This window comes from Loxodonta africana, chromosome 17 (assembly GCF_030014295.1).
Source record: "Loxodonta africana isolate mLoxAfr1 chromosome 17, mLoxAfr1.hap2, whole genome shotgun sequence".
Lineage (NCBI taxonomy): Eukaryota > Metazoa > Chordata > Mammalia > Proboscidea > Elephantidae > Loxodonta > Loxodonta africana.
This window is the reverse complement of record NC_087358.1, coordinates 81,364,016-81,387,495: the sequence shown is the minus strand read 5'-3', so window position 1 is coordinate 81,387,495 and position 23,480 is coordinate 81,364,016. Positions and strand designations below refer to the sequence as shown.

General features: G+C 37.3%; 1 protein-coding gene across 1 annotated transcript in view; it reads right to left on the bottom strand.

Annotated features, from left to right (window-relative positions):
* ALG5 (ALG5 dolichyl-phosphate beta-glucosyltransferase) overlaps nucleotides 1-23,480 on the bottom strand; it is a 58,025-nt gene that overhangs the window by 9,992 nt on the left and 24,553 nt on the right. Inside the window, exon 7 of the mRNA XM_003412646.4 lies at nucleotides 7,827-7,886. Coding sequence (XP_003412694.2) covers nucleotides 7,827-7,886 — 60 coding nt within the window. The remainder of the gene's footprint in view (nucleotides 1-7,826; nucleotides 7,887-23,480) is intronic.

Here is a 23,480-nt window from a genome sequence, read left to right as displayed (position 1 = left end):
TTACAATCTGTAGTAATTGTCCTTTATTCCTATGACTTTTTCTATCATCATCAAACAGAACTAGTGCTGAATAGTGTGATAATATGACATAGTAATAAAAGCACAGAACTAAGCAGATCTAAATTTGAATTCCGGCTCCATAACTAATTAGCAGGGTGACCGCCAGCAAGTTACTTCAACTCTCGAACTCTCAGTTTCCTCATCTATAAAATAGGAATAATAATGCCTACTTCATAAAGCTACTGTAAAGATTAAATGAGACAATATTAAAACCTGTAACAAAGTGTTTAGCACAGGAAGTAACAGAACTCAATAAATGACTCTAAAAAATTTTGAAAGAAAGCTCAAAAGCTCATTTTACCATCTGACCATGATTTCACTTCTGTACCAAAAAGAACAGGGAGGGAAAATAAAATGCTCATCTACGAAATATGTAAAACAAACCTGCTTTTTAAATGAGCTAACATTTCTCATTTGTTACTTATGTTTTCATGTAAATATGTCTTACCTCTCTAAGTAGATAGGGCAGAAACCTCATCTTAAAATACTTAGGGAATCTCACAACAGCTTGCTCAGTGCCTTCCATATAAAATACTTCCAATAAATATTGGTTGACTGATTAAACCTTCAAAAGAGCATTTATGCTTAGCATTTATGAAAGATAGAAAAATAAAAATAATATCTATAAACAATATTCTCCTGGAACAATCTTTAGTGTGATTTAGGTGAGCTTATTGGGTACCAAATAAAAGTATCCATGACTGCTTTTTCTTGAATGTTAATAGGAGATTTTTTTGTTTGTTTGCTACGATAATGGCTTTTTTAAGAAAAGCAGAAATACCTGGGGTTGGCATAAAGAGCTTAACTTAATTGATTTCTAACATATTTGAAAGCCTAAAACATAAACCACAAACAAGAGATTCTTGATTTAATTTTAAATCTTGGCAAAATATCTTAAAATTCTCTTAAATATCTTAAAAGATATCCAAAACTATATTGTAGGATACACTTATTTAGTTAAATGAAGCTAACAAAGTAACAGAGTAGCATTATATGAACATTCACAATCATGAAGAAAAAGAATTCACTGCTGCAATATTAACAATAATCTCTCTAATGTTTATGAAATACAGGCAAGGAATTCAGGTGAAATTTAAAGCTGAGTAGCAATTTAATTATCTTTAAATATTAAGTTCAATGAAGTTCCAAGACATAAGCAGATGAAAGATCCCTTATAGAAAAACTAAAGACATCAAATAAACACTAAGGATGCTATTTATGAATGCTTTTAAAATGATAAGTTTTACCCACAAAGAACCACATGATCATCTATATGGATGCAGAAAAAGACGTTTTAAAATCTAACACCCTTTCTTGATGAAAACCCCAAAAAAGATCGGAATAGAAGGAAACTTACTCAATATAATTCAGGGCATATATGAAAAGCCAGCAGCCAACATACTTAATGGAGAAGGACGGAGAGCTTTCCCCTTCAAATCAAGAACAAGACAAGGATGCCCAGTATTACCCCTGCTATTCAATATTGTATTAGGAGTCTTGCCAGAGCAATAAGACAAGAAAAAGAAATAAAACGTATCCAGATTGGAAAAGAAGAAGTAAAATTATCTCTCTTTGTGGATATGATCCCATATATTGAAAATCTCAAGGAGTCTTCAGAAAAATTTCTAGAGCTTATAGAGGAATTTAGCAATGTTGCCAGGTTAACAAAAACTAGTTGGGTTTCTATATACCAGCAGTGAGAAATCTGAAAGGGAAATTAGGGAAACAATTTCATTTACAATAGCATCCAAGAGACTACCTATGAATAAATCTAACCAAGGACGTGAAGGGCTTATACAATGAAAACTATAAAACACTGCTGAAAGAGAATCAAGAAGACTCAAATAAATGGTGAGATGTTCCTTGTTCATGGATTGGAAGACTTAATATTGTTAAGATGTCAATACTATTCAAAGCAATCTATATGTTAAACACAATCCTCATCAAAATTCTAACACCCTTTTCTGCAGAAATAGAAAAATCATTTCTCAACTTTAATGGAATGGCAAGAGGCCCCAAATAACTAAAAGCAATGTTGAAAAGGAAGAACAAAGCGGACAGCCCACACTTCCATATTTTAAAACATATTATACAGCTACAGTAATCAAAACAGCCTGGTACTGTTGTAACAATAGACACATAAACCAATGCACTAGAGCTGAGAGTCCAGAAATGAACACACACATCTACAGTCAACTCATTTTTGAAAGGGTGCTAATGGGGAAATAAGAGTCTCTTCAATAAATGGTGCTGGGGAAAATTGATTTCCACATGCAGAAAAATAAATCAGGATTCATGCCTCACACCATACACAAAAACAAATTCAAAATGGATTAAGGACATAAATGTGCAAATTAAAACCACTAATTTCTTAGAAGAAAAAGCAGGGGCAACACTGTCAGACCTAGCTTTCAACAAGGATTATCTAATATAACAAAAGCACAAATAGCAAAAGACAAAATAAATTAATGGGACCTCATAAAAACTTTTATCAACAGATTTTACAAAAAAAGTGAAAAGACAAGCTACCAACTGGAAAAGTATCTTCAGAAACCATATATCTGACAATCTAATTACCAAAACATATATAAAACTTCAACAACTTAGCAACATAAATACAAATAACCCCGTCATAAAATGGCAAAGGACTTGAATAGATGTTTCACCAAAGACGACAGTAGAATGGCCATACGCCACACAAAAAAATGCTCAGCATCATTAGCCATCAGAGAGATGCAAATCAAAACCACAATGAGATACACCATTTCACTCTCACTAGGATGGCTAAGATTACAAAAAGTAGAAAGTAACAAATGTTGGTGAGGATGCAGGGATACCAGACCCCTCATCCATTGCTGGTGGGAATGCAAAATCGTACAGCCATTGTGGAAAACTGTGTGGCGGTTCCTCAAAAAACTAAAAATAGAACTACCATATGACTCACCAATTCCACTCCTAGTCCCAAAAGACTTGAAAGCAGAGACTCAAAAAGAATTGCACAATGTTCACTGCAGCACTATTCACAATAGCCAAAAGGTGAAACAACCAAAATGCCCACCAACAGATGAATGGATAAACAAAATTTGGTATATAGGAGAAATGAAGTCTTGATATATGCTACAATATGGATGGAGCTTGAAGATGTTATGCTGAGCAAAATAAGCCAGTCACAAAAGGACAAATATTTTGTGACCTCACTTATATAATAAGGTAAGAAAAGACAAATGTAGTCACCAGGAATGGGAGGGAGGGGGGAAACGGAGTTAACGCTGACAGAAAAGTCACATTGATTAACATATAGCCGATTATTGCAATTGCTGTCAATAAGATGTATACCTGTAAAAAGGTGAATTCGCAGAAGTTGTGTGATAGATATATTTACAACAATGACCAAAAATAAAAAAGAGTAGTTTCTGAGGCTGTTTATGTACAACCAAACACCTCATGGAATTTGGTTCCTTGGTTTGGAGGTTTGGGGTCATGGTTTCATGGGACATTCCAGTTAATTGGCTGAATAACATATTTAGTGCTTCTGTTCTACCTCCTACTTCAGGGCATAGTGCCTGGGGTCTTAAAAGCTTGCAAGTAGCCATCTAAGGCACAACAACTGGTCCCTATTCACCTGGAGCAACAGAGGAAGAAAAGTCAGGAACAGGAGGAATATATGGAATCTGTGGCTAACTGCCTCCATGAACAAATGCCTCCTTCACCATGAGGCCAGAACTGATGGTGCCCTGCCAACCTTATTGAACATTCTGATCAAAGATTCCAGGAAGAATCCTAATGAAAAGGGGGAACATGCAGAACAGAATTTCAAATTCTCATGGACTCTAGACTTTCTGGAGCCACGGAGGGTGGATGAACCCCTGAAACTACTGCCCTGAGATAGTATTTAAACCTTAACTCGAAAGTACCCGGTGAAGTCATCTTACAACCAAACAGGTTTAACTTAACTAGTAAAAAAGGTCTGCCTTAACCATTATGCTCTTCTAGGAACTATTTATATGCGATCAAATTGATAACATCAACTTAAAAGATTACAAAGGAACCGTAGGGGGTAATAAGTTTATGTTAATGACGGAGGAACAACGCAGAAAAGAAGGGTGAGGATGGTTGCACAACTTGCAGAATGTCATCGAAGTCACTAAATTATACATGTAGAAACTGTTGAACTGGTGTGTTTTGCTGTGTACATTCTCAACAATGATAAAAAAATAAAATGTGAAGAAAAAAACCAAGAATATTAACATAACGTTAACATAAACATTATCATTATACTGAACACACGAGAACATGAGCACAATTAAGGATGCCAGAGGACCCCACTGGTGCTATATATCATGTTCTGCCTACTAAGAAAGCGGTAAATCAGTACGATTAACTGAAGATATATTTAAAAGTATTTAGGAAGTATATATTTGAACACTATCCAACATACTACTGAAGTTGCTGTTTACCACCTTGATTGGCTAATTTTTAAATAATTTTCTCACTGTCCACAGAAAGATCATTATGCAAGGTTTTATATCACATACAGAGAACACCAAAGTGCCTCAGAAATTGAAGGCTATGCTGCTGTTTCCTGGGCATGTGGAAGATGCATGTCTTGCTTCTTGGAGATGATTTTCTATAAGACAGGAATAGCTCTATGAGAATCAACTAAATGTGAACAACGAGCCTACTGAGCAGCAGCTATACGTAGCGTCTGGAGTACATAATTGCTGATCTCTAGTCCGTTTTATCCTTTAATTCTATAGAACTACCAATTTGGTGGGGACCAAAAGCACAAAAATCAATCACTAGGGTTTAGAAATGAATTAATAGATGAACGGATGGTATCTTAGTTCTCTAGTACTGCTATAAGAGAAATACCACAAGCAGATAGCTTTAACAAAGAGAAATTTATTCTCTCACAGTCTAGATGGCTAGAAGCCCAAATTCAGAATGCCAGTTCCAGGGGAAGGCTCTATCTGTCGGCTCTGGGGGAAGGTCCTTGTTATCAATCTACCTCTGGTCTAGGACCTTTCCAGCATAGGAACCTCGGGTCCGAAGAATGTGCTCTACTCCTGGTGCTGCTTTCTTGGTGGTATGAGGTTCCCCTTTCTCTCTGCTTGCTTCTCTCTTTTATATCTCAAAAGAGCCTAATTTAAGACACAACCTAATCCTGTAGATTGAGTCCTGCCTCATTAACATAACTGCCTCTAATCCCACCTAATTAACATCATAGAGGTAGGATTTACAACACAGGAAAATCACAGCAGATGACAAAATGGCAGATAATCACACAATACTGGGAATCATGGACTAGCTAAGTTGACACACATTTTTGGGGGACATGACTCAATCCATAACGATAGCGAGATAAATTACATAGATCCTATAACAGATCCTTTGACTAAAAACAGTTTTAGGTAAAAGACTTCTAGGAAAAAATTCAGAGTTTTCAGCCAATGGAGATTCTAAGTGAAAAGAATTTGCACCATAAAGGAAACAAGAACAACAACATAGTTCCTTTCTAATGTCACCAACAATAAAAATAAGTAGCAAATCTCTCTTGCCTAGATTAAAATAGTTTTCTAATTGGTCTCTCTCTTTCCTTCCTATTCACTTTTCCTTTCATTGAGTAGGCATGTTCCCTCATATTAAGAAGAAAAAGGAAAATTTACTCATAAAACTATTACACTAATATCTATTTTCATTGTTTTTGTTGGCCTAGGTATTTTTATATAGGTAATTATACTGTGGAAACCCTGGTGGCGTAGTGTTTAAGTGCTACGGCTGCTAACCATAGGGTCGGCAGTTTGAATCCACCAGGTGCTCCTTGGAAAGTCTATGGGGCAGTTCTACCCTGTCCTACAGGGTCACTATGAGTTGGAAATGACTCGACAGCACTGGGTTTGTTTTTTTTTTTTTTTTGGTTTAATTATACTGTATGCATTTATAACATTATACTCTGATATTTTCACATAATCTGTTATCTTAGATACTTTTGCATATTATTATATAGTCTTCATTATCATCAATATTACTGGCTGCAGATATTTCATACAGAGGATATAACTATACTTTGTATTCCTGGACATTTAGCATTTTATAATATAAATTATATTGTGCTACATCCTTGACATACACTTTTTACTTTTTTTGTCCCCAGTCTATCAGTAAAGTGATAAGTTGGACTAGTCAATTCCTAAGCTCTCTTTCAAGTTTTCAGGAGTATGATATTCTCTATGACTTTTTCAAATACCAATGAGAGTCCACAGAATATACAGAATATTGGAATAGATGCTGAGGATGTTAAAATAATTTTTTTTCCTCTAAAAGAAGTCTAGGTTTCCATACTTGAGCATAATCCTTAAGAGATTTTGTGAACCTACTATCAGTATATCTTGAAAAATATTTAGAATTTCTTCATAGCATTTCAGACTCATTTGAGGGAAGGTTCAGCCTTTTATTTCACTGACTCTCAAATGATGGTGTGCATAAAGGTGAGCTGAGAAATTGTTAAAAATGAAGACTCCTGGTTCCACTCCAAGAGAATTTGTGATGGGCCTAGTAATACACATTAAAAACAAAAATAAAAAAAACCCAGTGTTATGGATTGAACTGTGTGCCCCCAAAATGTTTGTCAACTTGGCTAGGCCATGATTCCCAGTATTGCATGACTATCTACCATTTTGTCATCTGATGTGATTTTCCTGTGTTGTAAATCCTACCTCTATGATGCTAATGAGGCAGGATTACAGGCAGTTACGTTAATAAAGCAGGACTCAATTTATAAGATTAGGTTGTATTTTAGTTAATCTCCTTTGAGGTATAAAAGAGAGAAATTAGCAGAGAGAAGGGGGTACCTCATGCCACCAAGAATGAAAAACCAGGAGGAGAGTATGTCTTTTGGACCCAAGGTCCCTGTGTGTAGACAAGCTCCTAAAGCTGGGAAAACTAAAGACAAGGAATGTTCCCCAGAACTGACAGAGAGAGAAAGCCTTCGCCTAGAGCTGCCACCCTGAATTTGGACTTCTAGCCTTGAGAGAATAAACTTCTGTTTGTTAAAGCCATCCACTTGTGGTATTTCTGTTATAGCAGCACTAGATGACTAAGACACCAAGATCATTTTGACCATACATCACTTATCTACTCGATCTGAGGATACAATGGACAATTAATGGGTGTGATGCACTAGACTTACATTTTAAAGTAAAAACACTGAAGAGAATTATTTTTTCCTTCAAGTTATCTCACCTTTCCTAGCATAGTCTACAATTTACAAAATGAGTATTCTAATATCTTCAGAGTTTTTTTAATGCCCTAAAAAGGCAGTTATTACCTTTTTTCAAATTTTAAGGCACGGTGCTTTTCTAAGAGGAAAGTTAAAAAACATTTGAACTTTAAATGAAACTCAAAATATACCACTTAAATATGCCAATGTATGCAAAAGAGGGCAATGTGATTAATTAAAAAAATGAATGTTTAGAAAAAAGGATCTATAACAGAATAAGGAACTCTATGACTAAAAAGAAAAAAGAAAAATCAAAAAGAATTGCTTTATCCTAAGGCAAAGAAAAGTCCATATCCTTCTTGTACACTCTCAAAATAATCAATTTCTGGATGTGCCAATCCTATATAAGCTTCCCCAAAACAAAAACTTCTTTTCTTTTGGAAGGAAACTCATTTTTATGATCTTAAACATGAAAGTCTATTTCTCGCCAAGTATTATGTAAAAAAAGGAAGCACTGCTGTTCTGTGCCAGTTAATGAAAGCCTCACCTGAGCAATTGATTCTTTTTCCAAATGAGCTCGAGATCCGCAGGCAATAGCCATATGATCCTGAGGACAAAAGGAGTAAAAACATCTTTCAGTACATAAGAATCATTAATACAAATACAACACTATTAGTGACAGGATAATATCCAAACACCTGCAAGGAAGACCAGTTAATACAACAATTATTCAGTTTACGCACAAATCACTAATGCCAAAAATGAAGAAACTGAAGATTTTCACCAACTTCTGCAGTCTGAAACTGATCTCATATGCAATCAAAATACATTGATAATTACTGGTAATTGGAATGTGAAGGCTGGAAACAAAGAAGGACCCGTAGTTGGGAAATATGGCCTTGGTGACAGAAATGATGCTGGCAATTACACGACAGAATTTTGCAAGACCAATGACCTATTCCTTGGAAATACCTTTTATCAACAACATAAATGGCGACTATACATGTGGATCTTGCCAGATGGAATACACAGGAATCAAATTGACTACATCTGTGGAAAAAGATGACGGAGAAGCTCAATATCATCAGTCAGAAAAAGGCTAGGGGCCGAATGCGGAACAGATCAATTGCTCATATGCAAGTCCAAGTTGAAGCTGAAAACAATTAGAACAAATCCAGAGAGCCAAAGTATGACCCTGACTACATCCCACTGAATTTGGAGACCATCTAAAGAATAGATCTGATGCACTGAACACTAATGACTAAAGACCAGGTGAGTTGTGGGATGACATCAAGGACATCATTAAAGAGATGGGAAAGAAAGAAAAGACCAAAATGGATGTCAGAAGAGACTCTGAAACTCGCTCTTCAACAATAATACCTAAAGCGAAACTAAAGAATGATGGAGTAAAAGAGCTGAACAGAAGATTTCAAAGTGTGGCTCAAGAAGACAAAGTAAAGTATTATAAGGAAATGTGCAAAGATCTGGAGTTAGAAAACCAAAAGGGAAGAACATGCTCAGAAATTCTCAAGCTGAAAGAACTGAAGAAAAAATTCAAGTCTTGAGTTGCAACACTGCAAGGTTCCACGGGCAAGATACCGAATGATGCAGGAAACATCAAAGAAGGTGGAAGGAATACAGTCACCATACCAAAAATAAATGGTCGATGTTTAACCACTTCAGGAGGTAGCAAATGATCAAGAACCTATGGTCCCAAAGGAAGACATCCAAGCTGCACTGAAGGCATTGGAGAAAAACAAGAAACCTGCTGCCGTGGAGTCAATTCTGACTCACAGCGACCCTGTACAGAACAGAATTGCCCCATAGGATTTCCAAGGAATGGCTGGATTCGAACTGCTGGTCACTTAACCACTGTGCTACCAGGATGCCGGAGAAAAATAAGGCTCCAGTAATTGACAGAATATCAATTGAGATATTTCAACAAATGGATGCAATGCTGTAAGTGCTCACTTGTCTATTTGAAGAGATCTAGAATATAGCTACCTGGACAATGGATAGAAAAGAGCCGTATTTGTGCCCCTTCCAAAGAAAGGTGATACAACAGAATGTGGAAATTATCGAACAATATCATTAATATCACATGCAAATAAGATTTTACTGAAGATAATTAAAAAAAAAAAAAAAAGATCGCAGCAGTACATTGACAGGCAACTGCCAGAAATTTCAGATGGATTCAGAAAAGGAAGTAGAAGGAGGGATATTATTGCTGATGTCAGATGGATCTTGACTGAAAGCAGGGAATACCAGAAAGATATGTACCTGTGTTTTACTGACTAAGCAAAGGCATTTGACAGTATACATCATAACAAATTATGGATGACACTGCAAAGAACGGGAATTCCAGAACACTTAATTGTGCTCATGAGGAATCTTTACATAGATCAAGAGGCAGTCATTCAAACAGAACAAGAGGATATTGCGTGGTCTAAAGTCAAGAAAGGTGTGCTTCAGGGCTGTATCCTTTCAACATACTTATTGAACCTGCATGCTGAGCAAATAATCTGAGAAGCTGGACTCTATGAAAAAGAACGCAGCATAGGGATCAGAGGAGGACTAAACCTGCAATTTACGATGACACAACTTGCTCAAAGTGAAGAGGATTTGAAGCACTGACTGATGATGATCAAAGACTACATACAGCCTTCAGTGTGGATTACACCTCAACATAAAGAAAACAAAAAATCTTCACAACTGAACCAAAAGGCAACATCATGATAAATGGAGAAAAGATTGAAGTCCTCAAGGATTTCATTTTACTTGGATCCAGAATCAATGCACATGGAAGAAGCAGTCAAGAAATCAAATGACGTATTGCATTGGGCAGATCTGCTGTACAAGACTTCTTTAAAGTGTTCAAAAGCAAAGCTGTCAATTTGAGGACGAATGTGTGCTGACCCAAGCCGCCATGTATTTTCAATTGTCTCATATGCATGCAAAAGTTGAACAATGAATAAGGAAGACCGAAGAACTGATGCATTTTAATTATGATGTTGGTGAAGAATACTGAATACACTATGGACTGCCAAAAGAATGAACAAATCTGTCTTGGAAGAAATACAGCCAGAATGCTCCTTAGAAGGGAAGACAGTGAGATCTCATCTTAAGTATTTTGGACATGTTATCACGAGGGACCATTCCCTGTAGAAGGACATCATGCTTGGTAAAGCAAAGGCTCAGCAAGAGAAGACCCTCAGTGAGGTGGACTGACACAGGGCTTGCACCAATGGGCTCAAAGACAGCAATAACTGTGAGGATGGTGCAGGTCTGGGTGGTGTTTCATTCTGTTGTACACAGGATCGCTATGAGTCGGAACCAACTTGATGGCACGTAACAAAAATATTTATTTTCAACGTGAACGTCTCATTTTAGGAATCTGTTTTTTTTAAAAACTAGTATTAGAAATCTTTTAAAGGTTTATTGAGGAGTTCAGGCTATAGACTGCCTCAGAAATTCTAATCTGACTTCCTAAATAGGACACTAATTAGGGCTGAATTTAGGAGCATATGTTACTTCAAAAGTCAAAGCTTTAAATGATTTTTTTTTTAGTTTAAAAAAAAAACATACAATAGAATTAGAGAAAAAAAAACTGGTTATATTAGAAAGAAAAGGGTTTTCTATGGATAATAATATTATATACCTGGAAAATTCAGGAGTATCAACTGAAAAACACTACCAACAATAGAAAAATTTAAAAAGATGGGTAGGCACAAAATATACATAAAACTTCAGCCTTCATATGTATAAACAATAAACAGAAGATATAATGGAAGAAAAAAGTATAACTTCAATAAGAAAGAAAAATCTAGAAATAAACTTTACAAGAAATGTGGCAAGATTTAAATAAAGCATTTAAAATGCTACAGAGAGAAACAAAACAATATATAAAAGGCATAGGTATACTATGTTTATGGATGAGAAACTGCAAGGACAGGATAAAAATGCAAATCTATAAATCTATAAATCATACCAATGGAAATACTAAATGAGCTTTTAATTTAACTAGAATATCTGATTTTAGATAAATATGGGGGAAAAAAACAAAACAAGAAATTATTCTTGTTAGGTGCCATCAAGTCAGTTCTGACTCATAGTGACCCTACATGCCACAGAACGAAACACTGCCCCGTCCTGCACCATCCTCACAATCGTTGTTATGGTTAAGCCCACTCTTGTAGCCACTGTGTCAATCCATCTCGTTGAGAGTCTTCCTCTCTTTCGCTGAACGTTTAGTTTACCAAGCATGAGGTCTTTCTCCAGGGACTGATCCTTCCTAACAACACGTCCCAAGTATGCAATACGCAGTCTCGCCATCCTTGCTTCTAAGGCGCATTCTGGTTGTACTTCTTCCAAGAAAGATTTGTTCATTCTTTTGGCAGACCATAATAATTCAATATTCTTCGCCAACACCACAGTTCATAGGCATCAATTCTTCTTTGGTCTTCCTTATTCATTGTCCAGCTTTTGCATGCGTATGATGTGATTGAAAATACCATGGCTTCAATCAGGTGCACCTTAGTCTTCAAGATGAAAGCTTTGCTTTTCAGCACTTTAAAGAGGTCTTTTGCAGTAGATTTGCCCAATGCAATGTGTCTTCTGATTTCCTGACTGCTGCTTCCATGGGTGTTGATTGTGGATCCAAGTAAAATTAAATTCTTGACTTCAATCTTTTCCCCGTTTATCAAGATGTTGCTTACTGGTCCAGTTGTGAGGATTTTTGCTTTCTTTATGTTGAGGTGTAATCCATACTGAAGGCTGTGGTCTTTGATCTTCATGTCTAAGTGCTTCAAGTCCTCTTCACTTTCAGCAAGCACGGTTGTGTCACCTGCATAACGCATGTTGTTAATGAGTCTTCCTCCAAGCCTGATGCCCTGTTCTTCCCGGATTATTTGCTCAGCATACAGACTGAATAGATATGGTGAAACGATATAACCCTGAGCACACCTTTCCTGACTTTAAAGCACACAGTATGTCTTGTTCTGTCTGAACAACTGCCTCTTTGATCTATGTACAGGTTCCTCATGAGCACAATTAAGTGTTTTGGAATTCCCATTCTTTGCAATGCTATCCATGATTTGTTACGATCCACATAGCTGAATGCCTTTGTATAGTCAATAAAACACAGGTAAACATCTTCCTGGTATTCTCTGCTTTCAGCCAGGATCCATCTGACATCAGCAATGATATCCCTCATTCCATGTCCTCTTCTGAATCCGGCCTAAATTTCTGGCACTTCCCTGTCAATATACTGCTGCAGCCACTTTTGAATGATCTTTAGCAAAATTTTACTTTCGTGTGATATTAATGATAAAAAACCAAACCCACTGCCATCGAGTCAATTCCGACTCATAGTGACCCTAAAGGACAGAGTAGAACTGCCCCATAGGGTTTCCAAGGAGCGCCTGGTGGATTCAAACTGCTGACCTTTCAGTTACCAGCTGTAGCTTTTAACCACTACGCCACCAGGGTTTCCGATATTAATGACATTGTTCGATAACTTCCACACTTCACTGGATCACTGTTCTTGGAAATAGGCATAAATATGGATCTCTTCCAGTCAACTGGCCAGGTAGCTGTCTTCCAAATTTCTTGGCATAGAGGAGTGAGCATTTCCAGTGCTGCATTCCTTTGTTGAAACATCTCAATCAGTATTCCATCAATTCCTGGATTCTTGATTTTCACCAATCCCTTCAGCGCAACCTGGACTTCTTCCTTCAGTACCATTGGTTCCTGATCATATGCTACCTCTTGAAATGGTCGAACGTCGACCAATTCTTTTTGGTATAATGACTCTGTATATTCGTTCCATCTTCTTTTGATGCTTCCTGCATCCTTTAATATCTTCCCCATAGAATCCTTCACTACTGCAACTCGAGGCTTGAATTTTTTTTCTTCAGTTCTTTCAGTTTGAGAAATGCCGAGTGTGTTCTTCCCATTTGGTTTTCAATCTCCAGCTCTTTGCACATATTATAATACTTTACTTTTCCTTCTCGAGCTGCCCTTTGAATCTTCTGTTTGGTTCTGTTCATCATTTCTTCCTTTTGTTTTAACTGTTCGACGTTCAAGAGCAAGTTTCAAAGTCTCCTCTGACATCCATTTTGGTCTTTTCTTTCTTTCCTGTCTTTTTTCAGCAGGGCATCATTCAGTTTCCAAGTATTTGATTTCTTTTGCCTAATTTTTCTGTTATTGATTTCCACTTTTATGGCCTTGTGGTCTGAGAAAATGCTTTGTAATATTTCGATGTTTTGGATTCTGCAAAGGTTTGTTTTATGACCTAATATGTGATCTATTCTAGAGAATGTTCCATGTATGCTAGAAAAAAAGTATACTTTGCAGCAGTTGGGTGGAGAGTTCTGTATAAGTCAATGAGGTCAAGTTGGTTGATTGTAGTAATTAGGTCTTCCGTGTCTCTATTGAGCTTCTTACTGGATGTCCTGTCCTTCTCTGAAAGTGGTGTGTTGAAGTCTCCTACTATAATTGTGGAGGTGTCTGTCTCACTTTTCAGTTCTGTTAAAATTTGTTTTACGTATCTTGCAGCCCTATCATTGGGTGCATAAATAATATGGTTATATCTTCCTGGTCAATTGTCCCTTTTATCATTATGTAGTGTCCTTCTTTTTCCTTTGTGGTGGATTTAACTTTAAAGTCTATTTTGTCATAAATTAATATTGCTACTCCTGCTCTTTTTTGCTTATTGTGTGCTTGATATATTTTTTTCCATCCTTTGAGTTTTAGTTTGTGTCTCTAAGTCTAAGGTGTGTCTCTTGTAGGCAGCATACAGACGGATCGTCTTTCTTCACCCAGTCTGAGATTCTCTGTCTCTTTATTGGTGCATTTAGTCCACTTATATTCAGCATAATTATAGGTAAGTATGCGTTTAGTGCTGTCATTTTGATGCCTTTTATGTGTGTTGTTGACAATTTTTCCACTTACTTTTTTGTGCTGAGACATGTTTCTTTGTAAATTGTGTGTTCCTCATTTTCATAGTATTTGACTTTATGTTTGCTGAGTCGTTACGTTTTTCTTGGTTTTTATTTTGAGTTATGGAGTTGTTATACCTCTTGGTTACCTTAATATTTACTCCTATTTTTCTAAGTAAAAACCTAACTTGTATTCTCCTATATCGCCTTGTATCCCTCCCCATATGGCAGTTCTATGCCACCTGTACTTAGTCCCTCTTTTTGAATAGTGTGATCTTTTACATATTGACGTCAACGATTCCCTGTTTTTAGCATTTTTTTTTTAATTAATCTTAATTTGTTTTTGTGATTTCCCTATTTGAGGTGATAACAGGATGCTCTGTTCTGTGACCTTGTGTTGTGCTGGTATCTGATATTATTGGTTTTCTGACCAAACAATTTCCTTTAGTATTTCTTGTAGCTTTGGTTGGTTTTTGCAAATTCTCTAAGCTTGTGTTTATCTGTAAATATCTTAATTTCGCCTTCATATTTCAGAGAGAGTTTTGCTGGATATATGATCCTTGGCTAGCAGTTTTTTCCTTCAGTGCTCTATATATGTCATCCCATTGCCTTCTTGACTGCATGGTTTCTGCTCAGTAGTCTGAACTTACTGATTCTCCCCTGTAGGAGACCTTTCTTTTATCCCTGGCTGCTTTTAAAATTTTCTCTTTATCTTTGGTTTTGGCAAGCTTGATGATAGTATGTCTTGGTGTTTTTCTCTTTGGATCAGTCTTAAATGGGGTTCGATGAGCATCTTGGATAGATATCCTTTCGTCTTTCATAATGTCAGGGAAGTTTTCTGTCAGCAGATCTTCAACTATTCTCTCTGTATTTTCTGTCATCCCTCCCTGTTCTGGGACTCCAATCACATGCAAGTTATCCTTCTTGATAGAGTCCCACATGATTCTTCATTTTTTTTAATTCTTTTATCTGATTTTTTTCCAGCTGTATTGGTGTTAATTCCCTGGTCCTCCAGATTTCCCACTCTGCATTCTAATTGCTCGAGTCTGCTCCTCTGACTTCCTATTGTGTTGTCTAATTCTGTAATTTTATTGTTGATCTTTTGGATTTCTGAATGCTGTCTCTCTATGGATTCTTGCAACTTATGGTCATCCCTGATGTCTTGAAGCATTCTGTAAATTAGTTTTTTATATTCTGTATCTGGCAATTCCAGGATTGTATCTTCATTTGGGAAAGATTTTGATTCTTTAGTTTGGGGAGTTGTAGAAGCAGTCATGGTCTGCTTCTTTATGTGGTTTAATATCGACTGCTGTCTCCAAGCCATCACTAAGATATTGTAGTGATTTATTCTATATTTGCTCACTGAGTCTTATCTTGTTTTGTTTTCTTTCAGTATACGTAGATGGGCTACTAGATTGCGCTGTCTTGATTGTTGTAGCCCTTGACTCACTTATGACCTATTACCAGCTGGTTTGGGCTGTTACCAGGTATATATGCCTGAGTCCATTCACTATTCTTGAGTAGAATCTGATTTTGGGTCATCAAGTGTGTGATGCAGACTGTCACCTATCCACCTAGAGAAGTAGTGGTGCTAGTTGTGTGCACCAGATTCTAGTAGCAGCTGGGGTTCACACTCTGGGGGCGGCAGGATGCTGACAGGCTTCCCCCAAGCGTCAGTGAGGTAGGTATGTCTCTATTCCTAAAGCACCTTGGTGGGTGGGCTCAGCAGCTGTACCTTAGGCCCCCGATGCAAGTGCCTCTACAGACTGGTAGGTGTCACCCTCCTTAGACCCCTAAGGCAGGAGGCTAGGTGGTCTGGGGGGAGCTTCAGCCCTCAGTTCCCTGTTGTGGGTCAGTGAGGGCTCTGTTGAATACGCAGAGTTATCAGACCTGGGAAACTTGTCTTTCCAGTAAATCCGCTAAAACAATTGCAGTCAGATCCCTATCAGAAATGCCTTTGCATTATAATAGCCACCTTGTTCCCTGTAGGGATGAAAGCCCGAGACTGTGGATCACATATGCTTGGCTGGAGCTGGTTCTGTGTTTTTAGTCCAATTAGGGAAGGATTTTTGGTCCCTGGGTTTTTTGTAGCTGCTCCTCTCAGGCCAGAAAAATGGGTTAGGAAAAGACCAAAAAAAAAAAAAGGGAAAACAAAAACCGCGGAGCAGTTCTCCCTCTGGCTCAGGAAATTCCAATGTTAATTAAGCCACCTGGGAAGGGGAGGGGAGGGTTCAGATAAACAGGAGAGAGTAGCACCCCGGAATATAGACAAAGTTACTTACCTTGCTTTGGATGACTGTTTTATCTGAGATTCCCGAGGGGCGCATCGCCTGTGTGCAAGCTGGCTGGGTAGAGATTGCCCCTGAGGGTCAGGCCCGCATTCCATGCTTGCGCTGTCTCAGAAGCCATGGTCAGTTCCTCCGCTGCCAGTCCAAAGCCCAGCGTCAAGGTTCCCCGGCTGGGACGCTGCACTCCAGGCTCCAAAAACAGTCGCTGCCTCCCGGTGACTTCTCCTCCTGTCAGCCGCGTTGCTGCGCCACCTGTGTGCACTGGCTGGGCTTCCCCCGAGGTCAGTTCAGGGGGCTGGGGCTGCGCCCCATGTTTGCACTGTCACAGGATACCATGCTCAGCTCCCCTGCGCCCAGTCCAAAGCCCCGCGCCAAGGTTCCCCGGCTGGGACACCGCACTCCCGGCTCCAAAACCAGTCGCTGCCTCCCGGCGGCTTCTCCTCCCACCAGCTGCATCGCCACGCTGCCCGCACGGACCGGCTGGGCCCCCTCCTGAGGTCAGTTCAGGGGGTAGGGCTGCACCCCGTGTTTGCGCCATCACAGGATGCCGTGCTCAGCTCCCCTGAACCCAGTCCAAAGCCCAGCGCCAAGGTTTCCTGACTGGGACTCTGGCTCCAGGCTCCGAAAACAGTCACTGCTTCCCCGTAGTTGTTCGTTCTCAGTCTCTGTCACTCAGGTCAACTCTTTAAATCTATGTTTGTTGGTCAGGGTTCGTAGATTGTCACGTATGTCATCGATTCACTTGTTTTTCCGAGTCTTTGTTACAAAAATAGTTTTTTTTTTTGTTACAAGAGGGATCCGAGGTAGCGTCTACCTAGTCAGCCATCTCGGCCCCCTCCTCTTTCCTGCCTTTTTAATGACCTCTTGCTTTCTTCATGTATGATGTCCTTGATGTCATTCCACAACTCATCTGGTCTTCAGTCATTAGTGTTCAATGCGTCTAATCTATTCTTGAGACGGTCTCTAAATTCAGGTGGTATATACTCAAGGTTGTACTGGCTCTCGTGGACTTGTTCTAATTTTCTTCAATTTCACCTTGAACTTGCATATGAGCAATTGATGGTCTGCTCTGCAGCTGGCTCCTGGCCTTGCTCTGACTGATGATATTGAGCTTTTCCATCGTCTCTTTCCACAGATGTAGTCAATTTGATTCCTGTGTATTCCATCTGTGAGGTCCATCTGCAGTTGCCATTTATGTTGTTGAAAAAAAAGTATTTGCGATGAAGAAGTCATCGGTCTTGCTAAAATCTATTATGCAATCTCCAGCATCGTTCCTATCACCAAGGCCATATTTTCCAACTACTGATCCTTCTTTGTTTCCAACTTTCAAATTCCAATCACCAGTAATTATCAACGCATCCTGATCGCATGTTTGGTCAATTTCAAATTGTAGAAGCTGGTAAAAATCTTCAATACCTTTATCTTTAGCCTTAGTGGTTAGTGCATAAATTTGATTAACAGTCATACTAACTGGTCTTCCTTGTAGGCGTTCGAATATTATCTTACCACTGACAGCTTTGTACTTCAGCATAGATCTTGAATTTTCTTTCTGATGATGAATGCAACGCCATTGCTCTTCAACTTGTCATTCCTGGCATAAAACACTGTATGATTGTTCGATTCAAAATGGCCAATACCAGTCCATTTCAGCTCACTGATGCCTAGGATATCAATGTTTATGCATTCTATTTCATTTCTGATGATTTCCAATTTTCTTAGATTCATACTTTGTACATTCCATGCTCCGATTATTAATGGATGTTTGCAGCTGTTTCTTCTCATTTTGAGTCGTGCCACATCAGCAAATGAAGATCCTAAAAACTTGACTCCATCCACGTCATTATGGTTGACTCCACTTTGAGAAGGCAGCTTTTCTCCAGTCGTCTTTTGAGTGCCTTCCAACCTGGGGGGTCGGGGGTGGGGGGCTCACCTTTCGGCACTCTACCAGGCAACATTCCGGAGCTATTCATAAGTTTTTCACTGGCTAATTCTTTTCAAAAGTAGACTGCTGGGTCCTTCTTCCTAGTCTGTCTTAGTCTGGAAACTCAGCGGAAACCTGTCCGCCATGGGTCACCCCGCTGGTATTTGTATACTGGTGGCATAGCTTCCAGCATCACAGCAACAAGCAATCCCCCACAGTATTACAAACTGACACACCAAGAAGAGGCAAGGAAATCCTAAGAATGAGGAAGAGCTAGCCCAAAAGGATTTAAAAATATATTATAAAACTGTGGTAACTGAAACTAAGAAATTAGGATGTGATCAGACAAATCCATGGGCCAAGAATATACAGAAAAACATACGGGTACTTAGAATATGATAAAGATGACATTTTATATCATTGGGGAAAAAGATGAATAGCTGATAAATGGTGTAGGGCAAGTTGGTAGCCATTTAGAATCAAATTAAGTTGAACTTGAGCCTCATACTGAATACTGTGATATATTCCAGATACATCAATGAAGTATCAAATCACTTTTAAAATTATCTCAAAGTAAGGAAGGCGCAAAGTACACAAATCCCAGAAGGTAGATCTGAGCACAAAATTAAAAAAAAATTGTGTGGCAAAACAACAATAAAAATCCAATTATACTTAAAGTTAAAAAATCAGTGAAAATATTTACGATTCATTTATATACAAAAGAATTAATTTCCAAAATGCATAAAGTGGTCCTGCAAATCATTAAGAAAAGCACATGAACCGTTCTAGTTGAAAAAGGGGCAAAGGAACAGTTTTAAAAAAAAAAGATAATAGCTATTATATAAATGAAAAGATCCTCAATCACACATATCCCGAGAGCAATGGAGAATTTAACAAATTAGGTTTTACCATGTTGTACTTGCATATTGTATGGAGAATAATTTGAAAAGTTATCCATCAAATATGTATATATTACTATATATGTTTATATAATTTAATGCCGGAATCCCACAACTATTAATTCTTCCAGTAAATGTACTTGCATATTTGTAAAATGACTTTCATCCAGGGACAATCACTTCAGTATTTTTTGTAGCAGGAAACCTATATGTCCGTCTAAAGGGGACTAGCTATGAGACTGAGAAAAAAACGAAGCGGTACTTTTACAAATAAACATGGCTCAGCTTCCAAGATACACAGGTGGAAAGAACAGACCGCTGTGTAGTATGTTACAATTCGCATTTTTAAAACAGGAATATACACATACATCTTCTACCTGGATAGATAAGAAACCAGTAACACTAGTCATTTTGGACACTAACTGAGGAACAAAAGGTACAGCTAGTTTTACAGTATATCTTTTTATACCAATTAAATTTTGAACCATTCACCAAAACAAATAAAATTAAAAGGTGCTCATTATTAAAAAACCAAACCCCGAAATTGGCAAATCTTCATTATAAAGAGAAAAGTGATATATAATCTCCCTACAGAGAAGCAGTTCCGGTAGCATTTTGTGTAAATACGGCAGATTCTTGTTATTCACAGTACAGTTCCCGCATTATACAGTGAATACGGAACCAACCTTGTTCAGCCTCAGCTGGGAACATCCACATTGGGCAACTAAAATTTTTCATAGCTCTGTGTATACATGTCCAGGAATGACCTCAAAAGGGTGGCAAGTATTGATTTTGGGGTTACATGTAAGTTTTAGTGAGTAGGTGAATTTGCAAACAGGAAATCAGTGAATAAATCAGGATCAACGGTATTTCCTTGCAGTCTTTTTTACCTCTGCCCTTTTTAAAAAAAAATGAGAGCTAAAAGGTACTCATTAATATCATGCTCTTTTTCTTTTAAATAATCTAAACTTTCCTCATCTTCAAGTTCATTGTTTCTAAACTTTTTAATTATGGATATTTTCAAACATGCATAAAAGTAGAGAGAATAGGAAAATGAAACCCACCACCTGGCTTCGACAATTTTCAACAAGAAGCTAACCTGGTTTCATCTAAAGCCCCTCACCACCACCCAATCTAACTGGGATTACTGTGAAACAAATTCCAGAAATCGCATATTAAACCTTGATATATAACCCTAAAAGATATGATTATAGAAGTACTTTGAAAAGGCATAATCACAATACCACTTATCTTACATAACAGATAATTCTTAATAACATCAGATACAGAGTTCAAACTTGCCCAATTAGCTCATGAATGTTTTTATTTGTTTGAATCAAGAGCCAAATAAAATCTACACAAATTAGCTCTTTTATCCGAGGGTTCCTCTCACATCTTTTCTATTTTTTTGTTACAGTTTGTAGAAGAACCCAGGTCATTTGTCCTGTAGTGTTTTTCAGATTTTGTTGACTGAATCTCCCTGGTGTCATTTAACAGGATTCTCTGTCCCCTGAATTTCCTGTAAGCTGGTGGTTAGATTAAAAAACTTGGTAAGATTTAGGTTTATTTGTCAATAACTTGTCATAGCAGTGTTGTAGACTCCTACTGCATAATTTCAGGAAGGACAAAACGTCTAATCGTCTTTTGTGTATCAATTTTAAAGGCAATATAATATTTCATTGTATAGATTTACCATCCTTTAACCATGCCCCTATGCAATTGCTGATTTCATGTTATTACAAGAAAATCCTTGCATACAAAACTCTATCTGTATTTTGGATTTCTTTCTTTAGGGAAAGTCATAGAAGCAGAATTGCTAAAGTATGAATGTTTTTAATGCATACAGCCAAATCATTCTTTAAAAGACTCTCTACATTCCCACCAAGTGGGTACTAGACTGACTTTCATCAAATCCTTGCCACTATAAAATTTTCTCATTTTAAATTTGTTAATTTGATAAGGGAAAAATATAACCACATATGATCTTTTTTTTTTTTTAATAAAAAGGAAAACTTTCTGGGGCTGTTTATTAGCTAGCTGCATTTTCTTTTAGAAATTATCTATTACATGTTTGCCTACTACTTAGTAGTAAGAATAATTTTTCCCTTTTATTTCTGGCAAAGATACTTTCAACAGAAAAGTAGACAATGGTTTTCTTAAAAAAGAAACACATCAAAGATTCAGGTAGTATATGGCAAACAAGCTTAACTCTCAATCCAAAAAGCAGTATAACATTACTCAGCAATAGATTAAAAAAAGAGACATCCTTCCACCAGTCATAGAGATTCATGAATTTAAACATCATTTAACTAAACCAAACACAAATAAAAAACAAAAGCTTTCATTTAAAATCTCATTCCTCACCCCCAGCATAAGTCCCTGAAGCTTTTAAGCTTTGTATATCGAAGAGTTGTGATGTAAGAACTAAATCCCTGATAGTGATCTCAATATCAAGTGGAATTAATCTAAATAGCTTTCAAGTCAGTTTGCTGTTCATCAGGAATAAAGGATATCCTTGTTTTAAAAACAGCCCATATTAGAAAATATATGTAGAAATGGAAGTCTCTTTCTTTTAAACCTCTTTCTGAATATAGTTTAATTCCTTATGGTTTTTTTCTTTTTTAAATGAGTAAGTTACTATGAAGCTGGCTTTTAAAGTAGTAAACGAATATACTGTGTAACTTTTTACAAAGAAGAGCTTAATCAGAATCTCTTTCCTAGTACTTTTCACTTAAGGGAAGAAACAGACTAGAAGAACTAGGTAGACCCAATTTAGATTAACAGTCATAAAATGTAACATCAGAAGTGTCTCTGATGGAGAAAAACACTCACAAAGACTAATGTTAATGGTTACAGTTTCTGGTTGAGTGCTAAGTATTTGCAAAGCATTTGACATACATTTTATTCTAATTATCACCTCAGAATTGTGAAGTTGAGGTCATTACCCACGCGTCACAGATGAGAAAAATGAGGTTGACTGATTAGTACCTTGCCCAGTGTCCCATGGGATTTGAACCTTGGCCTATCCATCCAAAATTAAGAAACGTATGAAATGGGAACAGAAATTGGTACAGCACTCCCTAAAACAAAACTGACTCCAAATGATGTGAAAATATAGAAACAAAGCTGAATCAATTTTGAAATTAGGAAGAGTCAGATAATAAAATTCAATCATATTCATTCAACATGGGCAGACACAGGAAACTTGGTATATGAGACAAAAGTACTGCATTAATAAAAAGCTTTATTAATAAAAAGCTTTTTTTAAACTAGAGGTTCATTATTTAAAAAACAAAAGTAATAAAATTAATCTAGAAAAAAATTAAAAACAAATATCCATAATCCTACCATCCAGAGACAAATGACAATAACCCCTTATTTAAAAAAACTGCTTTTTTCACTTAATCATGTATCAAAAACAGCCATCCTATACAATAATGAATTAAATCAGTTTTACTTAATATTAAAGATTTCAAATTGTTTCCAATATTTTTCAATTATAAAAAACACCTCTATATAAAAAACTAGAAATATTCCTTGAAAATTTATCTTTATACATATTCTTAATTATTTCCTTAAAATAAATTTCTCAAAGCTATTGCTGTTAGGTGCCATCGAGTCAGCTCCTACTCACAGTGACCCTATCCACAACAGAATGAAACACTGCCCTGTCCTGCACCATCCTCAAAACTGTTGCTACGTTTGAGCCCATTGTTGCAGCCACTGTGCCAATACGTCTCATTGAGGGTCTTCCTCTTTTTCGCTGATCCTCTACTTTACCAAGCATGACATCCTTCTCCAGGGACTGGTCCCGCCTGATAACATGTCCCAACTACAAGAGACGAAGTCGCATCATCTTTGCTTCTAAAGAGCATTCTGGCTATACTTTCAAGACAGATTTGTTTGTTTTGCTGGCAGTCCATGGTATCTTCAATATTCTTTGCCAACACCATAATTTAAAGACATGGACTCTTCTTTGGTCTTCCTTACTCATCGTCCAACTTTCACATGCATATGAGGCAACTGAAAACATCATAGCTTGGGCCAGGTGCACCTTAGTCCTTAAAGTGACATCTTTGCTTTTTAACACTTTAAAGGGGTCTTTTGAAGCAGATTTGCTCAATGCAATACGCAGTACGTTGTTTCATTTCTTGA